This window comes from Acomys minous, assembly GCF_964271855.1.
Source record: "Acomys minous genome assembly, chromosome: 5".
NCBI lineage: Eukaryota > Metazoa > Chordata > Mammalia > Rodentia > Muridae > Acomys > Acomys minous.
The window spans coordinates 114,911,640-114,928,344 of record NC_140494.1 but is presented as its reverse complement, the minus strand read 5'-3'; the positions used below and the strand labels follow the sequence as shown (position 1 = coordinate 114,928,344).

General features: G+C 44.6%; 1 protein-coding gene across 3 annotated transcripts in view; it reads left to right on the top strand.

Moving 5' to 3' along the window:
- SCAPER (S-phase cyclin A associated protein in the ER) overlaps positions 1–16,705 on the top strand; it is a 324,408-nt gene that overhangs the window by 301,671 nt on the left and 6,032 nt on the right. For all 3 annotated transcript variants that reach the window (XM_084782519.1, XM_084782517.1, XM_084782518.1), the window contains exon 30: positions 16,485–16,676. In XM_084782519.1, coding sequence (XP_084638645.1) covers positions 16,485–16,676 — 192 coding nt within the window. The remainder of the gene's footprint in view (positions 1–16,484; positions 16,677–16,705) is intronic.

The window sequence follows — 16,705 nt, the reverse complement described above, 5'->3', positions numbered from 1 at the left end:
AACAAAAGTCCTCACTAGTGGTACATATTACAGTGCCAGGCACATAGGATAACTATGTCCTGAATAAATATTGGATGGTGAGATGGCAAAAGTCTCTCTCTGTATGTGATGGTCCAGATTTTGAAAGATCCATTACTTCCATTTACTGACCAAATCTCCTAAACTTTTAGTTGAAACTTTCTTTTTTTTAAAAAAATATATTTATTATTTATACAGTATCTGCCTGCATGTGTGCCTCAAGGACAGAGAGGGCACCAGATCTCATTATAGATGGTTGTGAGCCATCATGTGGTTGCTGGGACTTGAACTTAGGACCTTTGGAAGAACAGCCTGTGCTGTTAACCTCTGAGCCATCTCTCCAGCCCCAGTTGAAACTTTCTTTAGCTATTTCTTTGGTATTATAATATATCTTCCTAAAAGAAATGTCATAGCTGTAACTGCTGGCTTTGAAATCCAAAGGAAACTATGTGGCTAGCCTTGTATTTGAAAAAGCAACAGTGTCAGGAGCTTTTTGTTTTATTTTGTTTTTTGCTTTTGTTTTTGTTTTTTCGAGGCAGGGTCTCTCTGTAGCCTTGGCTGTCCTGGACTCACTTTGTAGACCAAGCTGGCCTCAAACTCACAGTGATCCGGCCGCCTCTGCCTCCCGAGTGCTGGGATTAAAGGCGTGCGCCACCACGCCCAGCTCAGTGTCAGGAGCTTTAAAGAACAAGGCTCCTACCTCATCCTCTACTCTCACAGAGAGTGTCTGGCCTATGGCAGGCTGAGTGTTGGTTTCCAGGCTATGACAGAGACAGTGGCCCTAACTCATGAGGTCATTGTTAAAATTACTATCACCTTGTTAGCTAGGTCACAGTTTGTTTGCTCATGCTGTGAAGTAGTGGTTCTGCTTTTGAGGTGGGTTCTTTCTCCCTAGATTGGTGGCAATATCACAACAAATCTACTCTAGCTTTGTATGTTTGGATTAAGAAGAAGCTTTTTGCTGGGTCCGGGGGCACACCCTTGTTTTTAATCCCAGCACCCAGAGCAGAGGCAGGCAGATCTCTGTGTATCCGAGGCCAGCCTGGTCTACAAAGTGAGTTCAGGATAGCCAGGACTACAGAAAAAAAAACCTGTGTGGGGGGGTCTAGTTAAGCACCAAAAGGCTTCGGCAGCCCCACCTCTGTGCCTTTATTGGTTGGCAGCCCCACCTCTGCCCTTCCTGGTGGGCAGCCCACATGACCTTGCTCTTGGTCTGGCTGTGCTTATTCCCTTTCCTCGGCAGACATTACACATTTTTGGCATCTCGGGTTTCCTGGGTCTCCACTACACCTTCAGCTCCGCTCTTAAAGCTCCATGTATCATGGAGCTCAAGGACTGCCCCTGGGATTCTGGCCTTGCTACATATTTCCTGGTCTTCTAGGCTTTCCTTTGAAATCTTGATAGAAGCCTCCCTGACCCAACAATTCCAGTTTACCTTCAAAACCAGCATCTCTTGGGCAATGATAAGGTCCGCCACCAGGTCAAACAGTAATGACCCCGCCCCCAGCCTTGGACTGTGTCTACAGTAGATTCAAATTCTAGGGTGTTGGGGCCGGGGTGGGCTGGATCTGGATAAATAAATCCTGAAACATCCTTGGATGTGCAGGATGCTACAAAGCTCTCTCCTTAGAGCAAAAGCTTTCAAGTGAGTTTACCCTTTTATACTCTTGGCCTTGGAAAGGGTAGGGTCCTTTTTATTTCTGAAGTATCTTCAAGACATCTTTAGTAATTTAATGATATGACTTTCCTTAATAACTATGCCTTCCTTGCTAACAACTTTAAATGTGTTCCTTTTTCTAGCCAGTCCACAAACTTTCCAGAAGATTCCCTACTTCTTTTTGCTCCCAACTCTCACTATAAACTTGGCTAAAAGCAGGCAGTGCCACCCACAGACAACCTGAATGCTGCCTCAGAGCTTCCTCCACCAGATTCATTGATCCATCACTTTAAACTCCTCATGCCACAAAGTCTTATGGCATCCATAGACTTAATGTAGGTGAGTCTTTACCAGAATGCAGCAGACATGGCTTCTGGTCCAACTGGCAGGAGAGGACTTGACTCTCATCTGAAACCTCATGCACACCATCTGTAATCTCCACGTTCCTGTCAGCATCCTCAGCTCTTACCAGAATTGGCCACCGAGCACTCTTTGCAACATTCTAGGGCTTCTGTAGCTTACACCTCCAGATTTCCTCCAGACTAGTTCCAGTGGCTCAGGAATCACATCAAGTTGTCACCACGACAAGCCAACCTCTTGATGCTGAGTTTGATGCTGAGTTTCTATTGTTGGCAAGACTTTTTATTGGATGACAAAATACCCTAGACCCAATCGTCCCTAATCCCCCAGAATTCGAGTCCACTGAGTCACAGTCCAAGCCCTGGGGGAGGGCTCATTATTGCTTGTCCCAGTGGCAGACCTTTTCATTGCCCAAATGATGCTGGTTGTGAAGGTTTGAGGCCTGTGGCAAGGCATAGTGGACATTAGGATGAAGACATGCCTACTTTTTGGCAGCCAAGAAGCAGAGATTGTACCTCTGCTAGTGGGCTTCTTTCTTCTTCCTGTCTTGTTCCACATCTGGGCCCAGCCTCTAGGATGGTGCTGCTCACTCAGGACATGTCCTCCCAACCCTGAGTTAATCAGAGAACAACACACACACACACACACACACACACACACACACACACACACACACACACACACACACTTTTCTAATGTCCTCAGAAGCTCTCAATCTAATCAAGTTGACAGAGTAAGCCATCACAGCCTTATAGTCTGCTGTTGCCTTTACCACCTCATAGTACCTGATAGGCTGGAATCCTCACTAGGTCCCTGCTTTAAGGGATTAATGTTTGCTCTTGAAGCTTGATGAAAAGAACACAAGCTTCAGCCATGAATATATTATCAGCTGTTCCATTTTCTAGCTCTGTAATCCTAGGCAAGCCACTTACCTTCCCAGTGTGTATGTATATCCTTATCTGTGATATATACATCATATTAATAACATGCCATGTGTTTTTTTATGCACAGTGAGTTAAATCGGTTGCTTAACAATTAGCACATTCCCTGGCCCGGAGCAAATGCTAGCCTGTAATATTGTTAAAACTATTGTCATTTCCCTCCAGATTCCCTGCTCCTAATGAGAAAAGCCCCAGTATCCATTCAAGCCAGCTCTGACACTTAATACCATCTTAAGTAGGTTATCTCTGCTGTCAGAGTTTGTTCTCCCATCTGCTGAGAAGATGGAGAAAGCTCTGAGTCTCCTGCCTCCAGGTTCCTCTGCCGGCCCAAAGCATGGGGCTGTCTTCCCATGGCTGGGCCTCTGGGCTGTTCATACACTGCTCAGACCCAGCCAACAAGGAGTCCCAGGATAGTCAGTCTGTCTCTGGCCACCAGGCTGCCTTCCCAAGAGGCATGGCTGGTTCAGCTGAACCTGCCTGACAACTAGTCAGCATTTGCTTGTCTGGAGAGCAGTGAAGGTTGGTACAGAAGCAGAGGGGAGGAAGACCTCACGCCCAAATATATCTCTGTGTAGCCAGCTGAAAAGCACTGAGATTGTGTTAGGAAGAGAAACTAGAAAATGGCTCACATGAATCAATGTGAACATTTAATGGGCCTTAATTGGAACCTTATCCTACTATTCTTAGAGCCGAGAGATGAAAGCAGAAGAAATCTGAGAGACCATTTATTTTACTTGAGAAAGCAGTAAACTAAAACTACAAAAAGATTTGACTACTATTATAGTTTTATGATTAAATAAAATTGTCATAGACTAGTGCTGGTGAGCCCGTAAATGCTCCATGGAATGCACCCAGAGTCTCTGGCAGCTGCTAGGTTATGGCCAGAAACCCTATCAGCCCGCGCTTTGCATCTGGTAGCCCTGCCCTCCTCACACCACACAGCAGCTTGTGGGAAGCAAAGCTACCCAGCTCTCCTGGAGAGGGCCACTGCAGCATTTGTTTCTTAAGGAGTTACTAAATTCTGTGCTTCCAGCAATCCCTTCCCCATCCCTACACCCTGCCATGTATAACAGGGCAGGATCTCTCAATCTCTCTCCTCTCTCTCTCTCTCTCTCTCTCTCTCTCTCTCTCTCTCTCTCTCTTTCCTTCTTCCCTCTCTGTATATATATTTTCTAATGTCATATGTATGTGTATACTTTATGTTTCATAGAGAAACAGTTTTTAAATATCAGATCCTAGGCTCTGAGGTTTGAATTGGCATATTTCATATAATAACTTCTTTTACTTTTTTAAATAATATATTCTAAACCCACCCTCCTTTACCATTTTTATATGTAGTATCTATAAATGTGGTCAGTGTAAGGTGTGTCCATGTGTGCCTGCTTATAACACAGGACAGGATGATGTCCAGGAACTTGGAGACCTTCAAAGATCATCCAGCCAACTCCCCTGTGGCCAGAGGGAAAGAGACTTGCTTCCTGCCTTAGAGCTAGTTCTCCTGATTCTCTGTCTAGAGATTTCCCTCACACTACTCCATCTTGGTATCAAGTGGGGTATGGAGACATAGGCACATAGAAAATAAAAATTGGTCCCTTAAATTGATTATGATCTGCTGAGTCTGCATAATTTCCAAGGCCAGTGCTCTATCAGCAGGCCTCCTTCTCAGATGTGAATTAAACAAAAGCAGGATTTAGGTATTCTCCGACAAACCATAGAATCGGCAGGTCTTAGTGTTGGCCAAGTGTGTAAAGTAAGCTAGCACAAGCTTCTGCTGTCGGATGCGTTTGAAAGAAATTGAAAATGTGCTTCTTTTAAACTCTTTTCCTCACAGAAGATTTAAGAAATTTAAAAAAAAAGAAGCTCTGTCATGTAACAAAAGACCAGAGGGTGATTTATTTTTGGGGAAATGCCAATATTGTGAATTTTGTGGCTTTTAAAACATTTACCAGTCATTCCTTCTCTTGTTTATCAGCTTTTACTAAATGCCCATCGTGTTTTAAACCATGTGCAAAGAGATACAGAAGCGCCTACAGTCCACGCTGTTTTGTGAGGAGTCCACAGGCCAGACACATAAGTGCTGAGCTCCTTCAGCAAACATGACAAGAGGCCTGCAATCACTGGGGACTGCTCAAGACATGCAGGATGATGGGAAACAAAATAGACCATGTCTTTGCCCTCATGTTGTTGATGTTTTGAAGAGAGAAGTTCAAACAGAAAAATTAAAACAGCTCAGGTCTATGATAGAGATACTCCACAATAAAAGCAGTGCTTGTGCTGGTGCATAAAAGCAAAACAGAGGTTCCTGGGTCACACAGGGAATGTGCATAAGGAAGAACATAAGCAAAGGTACTGAGGTATGAACTAGCCTACAGGTACAAGGAACTGCAGGCTGGTCACTGTGGACGAAACTTAGCATGTGAGAGAGGGCAAGAGCTAAGCCTGAGATGAGGCAGAGCCCAGGGCATGAGGGACCAACATGACAAGGAATGAGATTGAGGAGCCTGATGTTAGCATGTGGCTCACAGTCCAGCACTTGGAGAATGGGTAGGTTAGTTGTCAGATCTTGGATGCCCAACATCCAGGCCTGGTCTCAATAATCCTGAGCCATTGCTCTCCCCTGCAGAAGCAGAGAAACCTGGCCCAGAGGCTCTCTTCTAGTCCTCTGCTAGTGACACAGCAGATGACTGACTTTCCTCTGGATGCTAATAAGGGCCTTCTCAGTTTCCCCACCAGAACATAGAAAGACAGCCACTTACCCTCTTTACATAAAAAAAACACCTCTCTCTAGGGTCACCTGGCTTCTACTATCTAGGAGAGGCCAAGTCCCCAGCTACTGTAAGTTTGTTTCTCTTGACCTGAGATTGCTCTCTCTATTTTCTCTCCTCTCTCTTCCTCCTTCCTGGATTCTCTACTGCTGCTACACAGCGGAGAATCCAGGACCACCACGAAGAAGGTGCTGCTCAGAGACTGAAACCTCTGTAAGATTTCTGCAGTTAACCCCAGCCTAGAAATATCTGTGGAAGAACCATGGTTCAAAGGAAAGATAATTGTTGTGGCACTAGACAAAGGAGCACTTGGGTTTCTTTGCTTTCATGTTGATTTGATATGTAGATGAATCTCATTTTTCTACTGGGATGTTAAAGTCACCACTCCCACCCTACTCCACAAGGCATCAGATTAAACAAGCTAGGGGTGTGTATTTGGGGCAGGCCATTTTCTTTTTCTTTTTCTTTTTAATGTAGAAGTTACTGGCCTCTAGGACATTTTGTCATATTGCTCCTGTCATGAGCCTGGGTTCCAGGTGTGACAAATTGGCAAGAGCAGCAACTGCCAAACTTGGCCACCACAGCTGCTACCTCTTTCCTCCAACATTGTGCAAGCCCAGGTTTGCAGAGAGGAATGCACCAACTACTTTGTTTCTGCTCTGCTAGAAAAATATTCTTTGTTCCCATGATTTACAGACTCTTTTAGCTGTCTGTTTTAATGAATTTAAATGTCTAGACACCTATTTTTGCCCCTGTGTTGGGGACATCTTGTCTCTGACAAGAAAAGGAAAAAAACAAATTGGGAATTCTTAGGCACAAGGAATGTGCCCTGGTGAAATGTAAGTGTTTGCATTCACCCCTCTCTACTCCATTTGCCCCACCAAGGGGGGGGGGGCAGAATAACTTTGACAGAACAACTTTCAATGCATGTTGAACAAAACTTGTTCTCCCATGTGCCCCTTCCCCACTACACACACACACACACACACACCTGACTCCCTATACCACTGTGCCAAGATGCCAAAGAGCTCTATCATCTCTCCTTGCAGATTCAAAGACAATATCAGCTGAGAGCCTTGAAGGCCCCGTGGTGAGCAGACCCTGGGCTCTGATGTGGTAGATACAAGCTCCTGAAATAACTTAGAATCAAAACTAATTTATAGTTTGGTTTTAGAACCCAAAATTCATTCACTCTTTTTCCAAATAGTTGGGGGAGAGCTCTCATTTACCAGGCCCTGCACTAGGCATGATGACATGTAGCAGTGGCACAGGGTAGCTCCTGTCCTCAGCACAGTCTGGAGACTTCTACCAACTGGAGTTCACTTTAGTCTATGTTAGCCTGAACAACTGCTATATATCCAGAGCAAGGTCCGTCTATCTCACTCTTTGCTCTGGTTTTTTATTTTATTTTATTTTTATGTGTTGGAATATTTTGTGTGCATGTATATCTGGGTACCACATGCATGAACGTGCCGATGGGATCCAGAAAAGAATGCTAAATCCCCTTGGACTTGAGTTGCAGGTGGCTGTGAGCTGACATGTGGGTGCTGGAGATTGAACCTGAGTCCTCTGTATAAGCAGCCACTGTTGGGCTGGAGAGATGGTTCAGAGGTTAAGAGCACTGGCTGCTCTTCCAGAGGTCTTGAGTTCAATTCCCAGCAACCACATGGTGGCTCAGACAATCTATAATGTGATCTAATGCTCGCTTCTGGCCTGCAGGTGTACATGCAGGCAAAGCACTATATGCATAATAAATAAACAGGTTTTTTTTTAAAGCAGCCACTGTTAACCAGTGAGCCATCTTTCTGGCCCTGGTAATTTTCTCTTACAGTCAGTAACAGATACAGGGTTCAGGTGACAATAAATATTTAGAAACTTGCCCTAGGTCCTTCTTGGGGATAAACAAAACAAAGAACAATAGCAAACCTGTACAAATAAAAGAAAGTACAGAGCTTTCTATGACTACTCCTAAGTAAGTAGGGAGTTTAGAATCCCTCTATGGAAATAGATAAACCAGAACATGATGAGTTTCTATCCTATTTCTGGTTTTTTGTTGTTTTTCGTTTGTGGCTCCTTAGAACTGTAGATTTTACTCCAGCACGTGTAGATTATATCCAGTATGTATAGGGGCAGTCAAGAAGCAACACACAACACGTCTGCAGTTTATTGCTCACTGCTGTCATTTTGATACGGTCAGGGAATATACTATTTCCTCTCCCGCAAAAGAAGCTAACCAGAGTACCTTTAAAACATAATGTGTTTGATATTAACTACTTACAGTCACTTTTAAAGAAATATTTTTACTTCCTGCCTTCTTACATCATATTGATTTGTTATATAGTTTTTCTGCCTTAAGGAATTAGTTTCTTCTGAAATGTCAGGTATGTGAGGATCATCGTGCATGTAGAAGTAAGTAAAAATAATTAATTATAATTAATAAGATATTTTACCATAATATAGTCATGCTCTCAAGACCAAATTGGAAAGAGGTGTTTCCTCTTACGTCAAATGCTTCCTGACAACTTGCTGAGTTTTTATTTCTGAAATCATTTCAATCCTCACTTCTTTTGTGTCCCCATTGCTTCTTTCTGTTGTCAGTTTTACCTGCTGTTCTGTTGGGCTCTTGTTAATGTGTTGGTTCTCAGCTGCTGGAGACCAGAAGCTCTATTCTGTTAGGTTGCGTTCTGAAGTGTGAATTGCTACACTGTGTTGAATGTGCACAAGTTCCTGTGGTCACTGCCTGAATCATGTAAGAGGATGGTCTAATCTGTAACAATAGAGAGGTCTCTGACTCGGCCAGTACCTTTGCCCAATGCTGAGCTGTGTAGATGCTCAGTAAATACCTGGTGATCTCATCTCTCTGTTCAGAGGCCTGCTTACATCCTTCCTTCCTTGCTCTGGCTGCAGCCCACGTGGTCACAGTTGGAGAAAGGGGGGTCCTCAAAGGGAGAGACAGTCAGGCTGCTTTCCACATTTATATGACTCCAGACCTTCCTAGCCACTCTCTTAAGATCTTAGAGTGAGTGGGACAGATGCTGTCACACAGCTATGAAGTCTTCAGAGTAAACTCTGTCCTGCTTTCCTACTTATACTTACTTTCTGTCTCTTCCTCTTCCTCCTCCTCCTTCTCCTCCTCTTTCTCCTTTTTCTCCTCCTTCTATTCAGATTTTTAACAAAGCTATACTAGGGCCATACCAAGTATTAATATTTTAGATATATTTTCTGTGAATATAATTAAAATTAAGACCAAAGATAAGGCTTGGGGTGAGCATTGCCTAGAAAGAGAACAATTGCTGCTCAAAGTCACAAGTTTTTTACTCAAAAGTTGAGAGGCCCCAATCAGGCCACACACTGGCAAAGGATGTGTGAACTCTCATTTACATAAATAATTCATCACCAATTTACCAATTAAATTTTTCACATAAAGTGTGTCAGCCTGAAAAATATGGTAGGAGGGCTGCAGAGAGAACGTTTGCCCCCAGCCCAGTAACACCACCACAAACTGTTTTTACTGAAATAAATCTAAAAGGTGACGACATTGGGATAAAGATAAAGGTTTATGGATTAGAAAAAGTATGTTCCCATAAAGTTTACAAGAATATCTCTAAAGTGAATAAAAATCTGAAAGTCGTTTTGTCGCATTTATTTACCAAGAGGCAAGTCTCTATAGTTGTCGCATTTATTTACTAAGAGGCAAATCTCTATAGTTGTCGCATTATTTACCAAGAGGCAAGTCTCTATAGTTGTCGCATTATTTACCAAGAGGCAAGTCTCTATAGTTGTCGCATTATTTACCAAGAGGCAAGTCTCTATAGTTGTTGCATTTATTTACCAAGAAGCAAGTCTCTATAGTTGTCGCGGAGATTTCCAGCAGAAGAGGAGGGCACCTTGCTGAGTGCTGGGGAGTTAGCAGTGCAGCAGGGTAGAATTCCTGAGGAGCCAGAGGCAGCTAAGTCCCAATGGCATAGCAGTTGCATATTTAAAGTGCAGATCACAGCACTGGAGAGGTGGCTCCGCAATTGAGAACACTAACTACTCTTCAGAGGACCTAGTTTCAATGCCCAGCATCCCAGGGGATTTGACATCTCTTCTGGCCTCTGCCAAAACCAGCTACACATGTATAGACATATATCCAGGCAAAGCACCCATACACATAAAATAACAATTGAAATGTGTTAATATGCCAATTGCTCATATTAAAAGTTGTTGAGTAGATATTTTCATTAGGATATGTTCTCAATGCCCATATTGGACATTTACATATGTCCAAAATATGTATATATGAGAGACAGAGGCAGGGTTTATAGGCGTTGGAACCCTACAATCCTGCTCTGGGAGGTGGCTAGGTGCTCAGCCGTGGCAAGGCAGTGCTTATTTTGGAGTCACATGTTCCACCTGTTCACTCCTGGGAGTCCTGCTCCATTGCCACATTAATAAAACTGATCATTTGAAACGAGCCCTTGGCATAGCTCAGCACATAGCCAAGAATTGGTCATGTGACACTGAGCCAAGAAAAGTGTGTGTTTCAGAAGAAAGGCCTTCCACCTTAGCTTAATCTGGGTATGTTGGTTGGTTTAAACTGTTTAGAATGGCGATGATGGGTCATGCTCATCTTTATCTGGACTGACATTGTCATACCTGACTGATGGCCAATCATGGGAGTAAGTGCAGAACTGGTGGTAAGGTCTTCTCTCCCCAGGAGTGGGCAGCCTTTTGAGCACAGTAATCCTGGATGGGCCCCAGAAGCTACAATAAGGCAACATTTGGAGTTTAGAGAGTTTTCCAGGCCCCGCTCCAGCCCAAATGGCTAGGAACTTAGACCACATCTCTTAAACTTGTTGAAGCTTGACTATAGCAGCCGTTGTCCTCCCTCCTCAGTGTTGGCCTCAGGTGTGGATAGGGGGCTAGGCCCAGGGCCTCCTGAGTACTGTCTCAGCTGAGCCAGAGGATGCCGAGGTTCCGACAGTGCAGTGCCCTAGACAACCCTGAGCTCCTTCATCCCTCATAATACACCAGTGTTACCCAGTCCATAAAGGGCAGACCTTTTCCAGATCTCTCCCTGTAACCAGATCAGAATTCCCTAGTTGGTGCTTGGGACCTTGAGACTATCAGTTCTGGCATACCTCTAGGCACTGTGGCTCAGAGTACCACAAAATCCAATCATTTTGCTGTTTGTTGCTGTGGTAGTGGGTAAGGGATATGGGTAGTTTTGATACATCTCAGCTCAGGCTGACCTTGAACTTCTGACCCTCCTTTTGTAACTCCCCAAGCGCTGGGGTCACAGGTGTGCGCCACTGCACCTGGGGGAGCTGACTTTCATAGCTCTGCTGCTTCGGATTTCTTCCAGCACTTGCGGACTTCCTTAAGTATGTCAGGGGAAGCTCATTCTGGATAGGAATTGGAAGCCAATGGCAGTTTTCCTAAGTCCAGCAGAGTGGCCTCAAACTCAGGTGGACAGACAGACACTGAGAGAGACAGTCTAAGCCTCTGTTGCTCTGGACTCTGACTTTCTTGGATCATGCTTACACAAGGATTTTCTTTTCAAAACTGTCAGGACGCATTTACCATTTCACCACCACAAGATCCTGGCTGGCACCCGAAGCACTGTTTGCACAGCTCTGTCCTGCACAGGCAAGGCCAGGGAGCAACCTCCGCAATGACTGTTCAGGTGACATTAAGCCTACTGATGATTGAAGCCAGCCTCTGACAGACTCTCTGCTCTAAGGAAATGGGGAAAGGATGCTGGAAAGCATTTGTTGGGGGGGTGGGGGGCGAGTGAGGGGGAGATGGGGCCAGTGCAGCACTGCTCCTCAGAAAACTTAGAACAGAGAACTAGTGAGGTAGCCAGTATCCCTAACACTGTGCTTTGTGGGCATGGACACATTAATGGTCTGCATTTAAACCTTGAAAGCTTCCATCCACCAGTTTTATGGAAAAGACTCTAAACTTAAATTAGCTGAGTGGTTGTATTGACCATTACAGGGCCAGACTTAGAACCCATGGTTATCTGCAGCCAGCACTCTTGAGCCTGCATAGTGCCTGGGACGTAACCCAGGGACAGCTGTTCACCTCTGCAGCACCTGGAGAATGATGGGAGCCCTTCTAATGGAACATTGTTGTGAGGACATTGGAATGGTAGTTTTATTGCAAGAATAATAGAGGTATCACTCTGTCCATAAGCCAAGAAAAAGCTATATACACACATAACTAGGCAGCCAGAAAGAAGGTCTTTAAGAGAGCCTGATCATGCTGGTACCCTGACCTCAGACTTCTAGCCTATAGACTGTAGGAAATATGTGTATTGCTTATGTCCCTCCAGTCTGTGGTGTTTTGCTGTGGTCAGCTAAGACAATCTGATACTGAATCTGTGAGTTTCTTCTTTCCACCAAAACTTCCTTCACCTACAACTGTGATGTGCGTGCATCTGACCCAGCCTTCCACGTACACTCTGCTTGTCAGTATGGCTCCTCCCACAGCACAGCATCCTCCACACTCCTTGTATTGCGGTTGCTTGTATAAATACCTCGTCTCCCACAAAACTCAAACCAATGTCAAACCAATCCTGCCTAGCATGTGGCATCTTCACTGAGTGTGAGGAAAAACTTTATTCTCTTTTGTTCTTATGGCATCAGTATATCACTTGGCATGGGACACATACCACAAATGATGCCTGAAGTTAGCATTCTCTGTTTGGTGCCAGAGGCCTACTGCGTGGCCAGGATCCAAAGCAAATTAAAGAGCCACCAAGTTCAGCTGGGTCTGGCGGCACACGCCTTTAATCCCAGCACTCAGAAGGCAAAGACAAGAGGATATCTGTGAGTTCCAGGCCAGCTTGGTCTACAAAGCAAGCCTAGGCCAGCTAGAGCCACACAGAGAAATTCTGTCTAGAAAAAACAAAACAAAACAAAAAGGACTACCAAGTTCACTAGACTAGTCTTTCATATCATCATCATCCAAGGACACTAAAAAACACCCTGTGGGTTTCAAGGCAGTTGGGTAAAAATGCAGGATTATGTCCCTTAAGAGACCAGAGGAGCTGTGCTGCCATGGTCCTCCCCAGAGCAGGATCAAAGGATAACTGCAAAGCCTTGAATTATTCTCTTGTATTTTAATATAGTCAAATAGTTTTCATATTATTTTTCTCAAATTTAAAATGTAGCAATCTAAGCTTTCAATGAGAAAGAACATGTTAAAAAAAAAAGTTATTAGCCGGGCATGGTGGTGCACGCCTTTAATCCCAGCACTTGGAGACAGAGGCAAGCGGATCACTGTGAGTTTGAGGCCAGCCTAGTCTACAAAGCGAGTCCAGGGCAACCAAGGCTAACACAGAGAAACAAGAAACCCAGTCTCGAAAAACAGTATTCTCGGTCATTTTTTCTTTCTTTATTGGGGTGCATAGTAATACTGCTGTTTGTTTACTTTGTGAAATTGAGCTATTTGATTTGTGTGTGTGTGTGAGAGAGAGGGGGGGGGAGAGAAGGGAGAGACTTCAAAGAAAATAATTTTTTTTGTTTGTTTGTTTCTTTTGTTTTGTTTTTCGAGACAGCGTTTCTCTGTGTAGCCTTGGTTGGGCTGGACTTTCTTTGTAGACCAGGCTGGCCTCTACCTCCCAGAGTTCTACCTACCTCTACCTTCCAGAATACTGGGATTAAAGGCATGTGCCACCACGCCCAGCCAAAGAAAATACTTATAAAAACATTGTCTACTTTCAACCCCAAAGCAATTGAACAGTTCACAAAAGGCCTCTCACTAATGGATGAGTAAAGGCAGACCCCTAGATCTCCTGCTCTTTTAGCACCTAGCTTATTTTATTCGTGTTTTGAGACAGGGTCTCTCTATGTAATCTTGGCTGTACTGGAACTCACTACATAGACCAAGCTAGCCTTGAACTCACAGAGACCTGCCTGCCCCAGCCTCCCAAGTGCTGGAATTAAAGGTGTGCACCACCACACCCAGCAAGCACCTATTTATAATTAAACCTAAGGTCAGGGTCACTCTCCATATCTCTTGATCTGTTACATTTATGTATTTATTTGTATATATACACATGTGCACATGTGAGTATACCATAGTGTCTGTGTGCCAATCCCAGGACAACTCACAGAAGTTGGCTCTTTCTTTCACTGTGTCTCCTTCACTTCTGTGTTCCAGAGATCAAACTCGGGCTGTCAGGTAATGGCAAGCACCTTTACCTCACCAGACCCCTCCTCCTGGTATTAGAGCCAACACAGCATCTGAAAACAGACAACATATTTGAAAGAGTTTCTCGATTTTACTGAGGTTGTAACTGCTCCTGAGTTGCTATCTCTAGCTGATGACTTTAGTCACCTGAGAACCATACAGCCAGGGCACTCCATATCCCTACTGCAGTGCTTTGGAAGGAGGCTCTGTGGGAATCCCTGTTAACCAGTGTGTCCTAGAAAGTGGGGCAGGTGTCCTGACCAGCACTCACCTTAGTACTGGGGCGGTGTATCTAAACAAGGCAAGGGCAGGCCGGTGGTGACTTAGTTACAGCTCCATCAAGAAGGGCAACAGAGACGCCTCACTGTAAATCTGAGCTGATTAACTCCATGTCCAGGATTCTGCTAACTTCCTACTGACTAGGGGAAATTTGGAAAGCAGTCCAGGATGACATTTGATCACCTAAGTCTTAGGAATGAGTGGGGAAACGAAATAAAACCAAGGCCTGCCTTCAGCCTGATATCTTTCACCAGCCCCACAGACAACTTTCCTAGTGCTTGAAGCTTGTATTCCCAGACTTGCTTCCTTAACCCCCAGGGAAGCACTCACCTAATCCAGCCAACTGTTCCTGTCACATTTCACTGTCTGCCACCTGAATTAGTCCACAGGTCTTGGTGCACTTTCCAGACCTCCTGACACTACCTTCCTACAGTGTCTGAAATGTCTTACTGACTACACCCAAGCCTGAGTAGAGTTAGGGTCTCCCCAGCCCTTACAGGTAACAAGGTTGGGACCTACCACAGGCAGTGTCATGGCTGCAGCTCCTTAACACAAGGTAACCAAACCGTGCTGTGCCCATTTGCATCTTCTCCAGTGGGAAGACCTAAAAGTGATGGCCTCCAACAGAGTCACCCACACTGCCAGTGACATCTATAAACTCACCTCATGAGCAGGTGGTGGGTAGTCAAGTCCCCAGGGGACACTGCTGCAGGAGGCTGAGTGCAGTGGGCTCAACTGATGGTCTCACACTGTTAATCTACTAGGACTAGCGAGCTGACGTCTTTGCGTTAACATGGTGTCTGTGCCAGCCACACTGGCCCCTTTTAATACCTTTTGAATTACTGGATCACCCAATAATGGCATTTTAACAATGATGTTTCAAAGAAAAAAACCTAGTTCTTAATTTTTGCTGGAGGGTCGCAGGGGAGAATTTCAATAATGGCATTGTTATAAATTCTAAAGTGGTGACCATTTGGCTGTGTTACAAAATATGTAGATAGTAATTAAAATAAAAGTTTAAGTGGAAGCTTTATCAATAAGGTAGATGGTAGAGCACTTTTTTTTCTAGTTGGTGTCAGAAATGGCACTGCACAGCCATATGCAGAATTGTCACAGTGTGAGTCTTTAAAATTCCTTTTGGATTTGAAGGTATTAACAGGTCCCTATCAACATTCTTTAAAGGTTTTTGATGTCATTTTAGCTATTGAACAAAAATATGTGAACTATTACTTTGTTGATTTTGTTCTTAAACCACACTGCATTATCATCTGAGAATGTGTTCTTAAAGTATTGTTAAAAGTACTTTGAAAACTTGTAAATCCCAGTAATTTATGTTTCTCCTGCCTCTGCTGTTTCCCTCTGTCCTTCTGGTTTCAATTTGAATGCCGTCCTGTCTGGGTGTGTACCTGTAACATGGTGTTTTTCCGAGTACAATTTACAGTCCTGACCTTCCGCTTTTGCAGTGTCCCTAGCCCGCTCAGGGCTTCCTCCCATACATGAAGGGGCTCCGGGTCACCCTGCTCGTTCATATTAGAGTTGTTACTTCAAAGTTACTTGAAACAGAGCTGATTTTGGCATTTCTTAGTTTATCATTTCGGCCTAGGGAGTGAATTAGGAGAGCTTCCCTGCCAGTCCACTAATTGCATTGCCCTATTAAAGTGTGCACAGCTGTAAACCCAGACTGCTTCAGGACAACAGTCTCATTTATCTAAACAGTTCTCCTTTTAGACTCAGTGGCACTGATGGAAACCAAGATAAGGAGTAGGCATTGGAGGAGGGCTGTCAGAGCTGTGCTAGCTGGAGCCGGGCCATCCCTACATCAGCCCCGCTGCTTTCTAGGACTTGTCTACATACGGAATCCATCTAACTGCATGCAGTGTGTGCAGTGAGCTAAGTTAGGCAGAGACTGCAGTGGGCAGGGCTGCTGCAGACCCCCTCCTACTTTGTTGGCAACGGGAGACTAAGACTTAGGGTGCTCTGCTGAAACTGCGCATCCTAAATTGTTCCATAGGCTGCTTTTTCCGTGGAAGCTGTGCCCTTCACTATGGACTGTGACTGTTGAGTGACCACAGAACCTTTGGAGTCTTTTCTTAAGTTGAGATTTTTTAAAACAACATTTTGGCTTTTTTCAGATATCACTTACATTAAAGTCTGGTAAGAAATCAAGCGTTCTTCTTCTCTTTCTTACCTCCTTCAGCATGGTCCCTGGGCCAGACCAGCAGCAGCTGACTCAAGCGGCAGGCCGGGGTTTTGGCAGCTAACCCAGCTCCTTCTCTGTTGTAGGTAATTGTACAGTCCGGCCGCCACCCGACGGTGCTGCAGAAGCTCTGCCAGCTGCCCTTCCAGTATTTCAGTGACCCAAGGCTCATCAAAGTGCTGTTCCCTTCGCTCATCGCCGCTAGTCACAACAACCCCCAGAACAGGCTCATTCTGGAGCAAGAGATGAGCTGTGTGCTACTGGCCACCTTCATCCAGGTACCTCTACCTAACCCCTCATTTCTTTT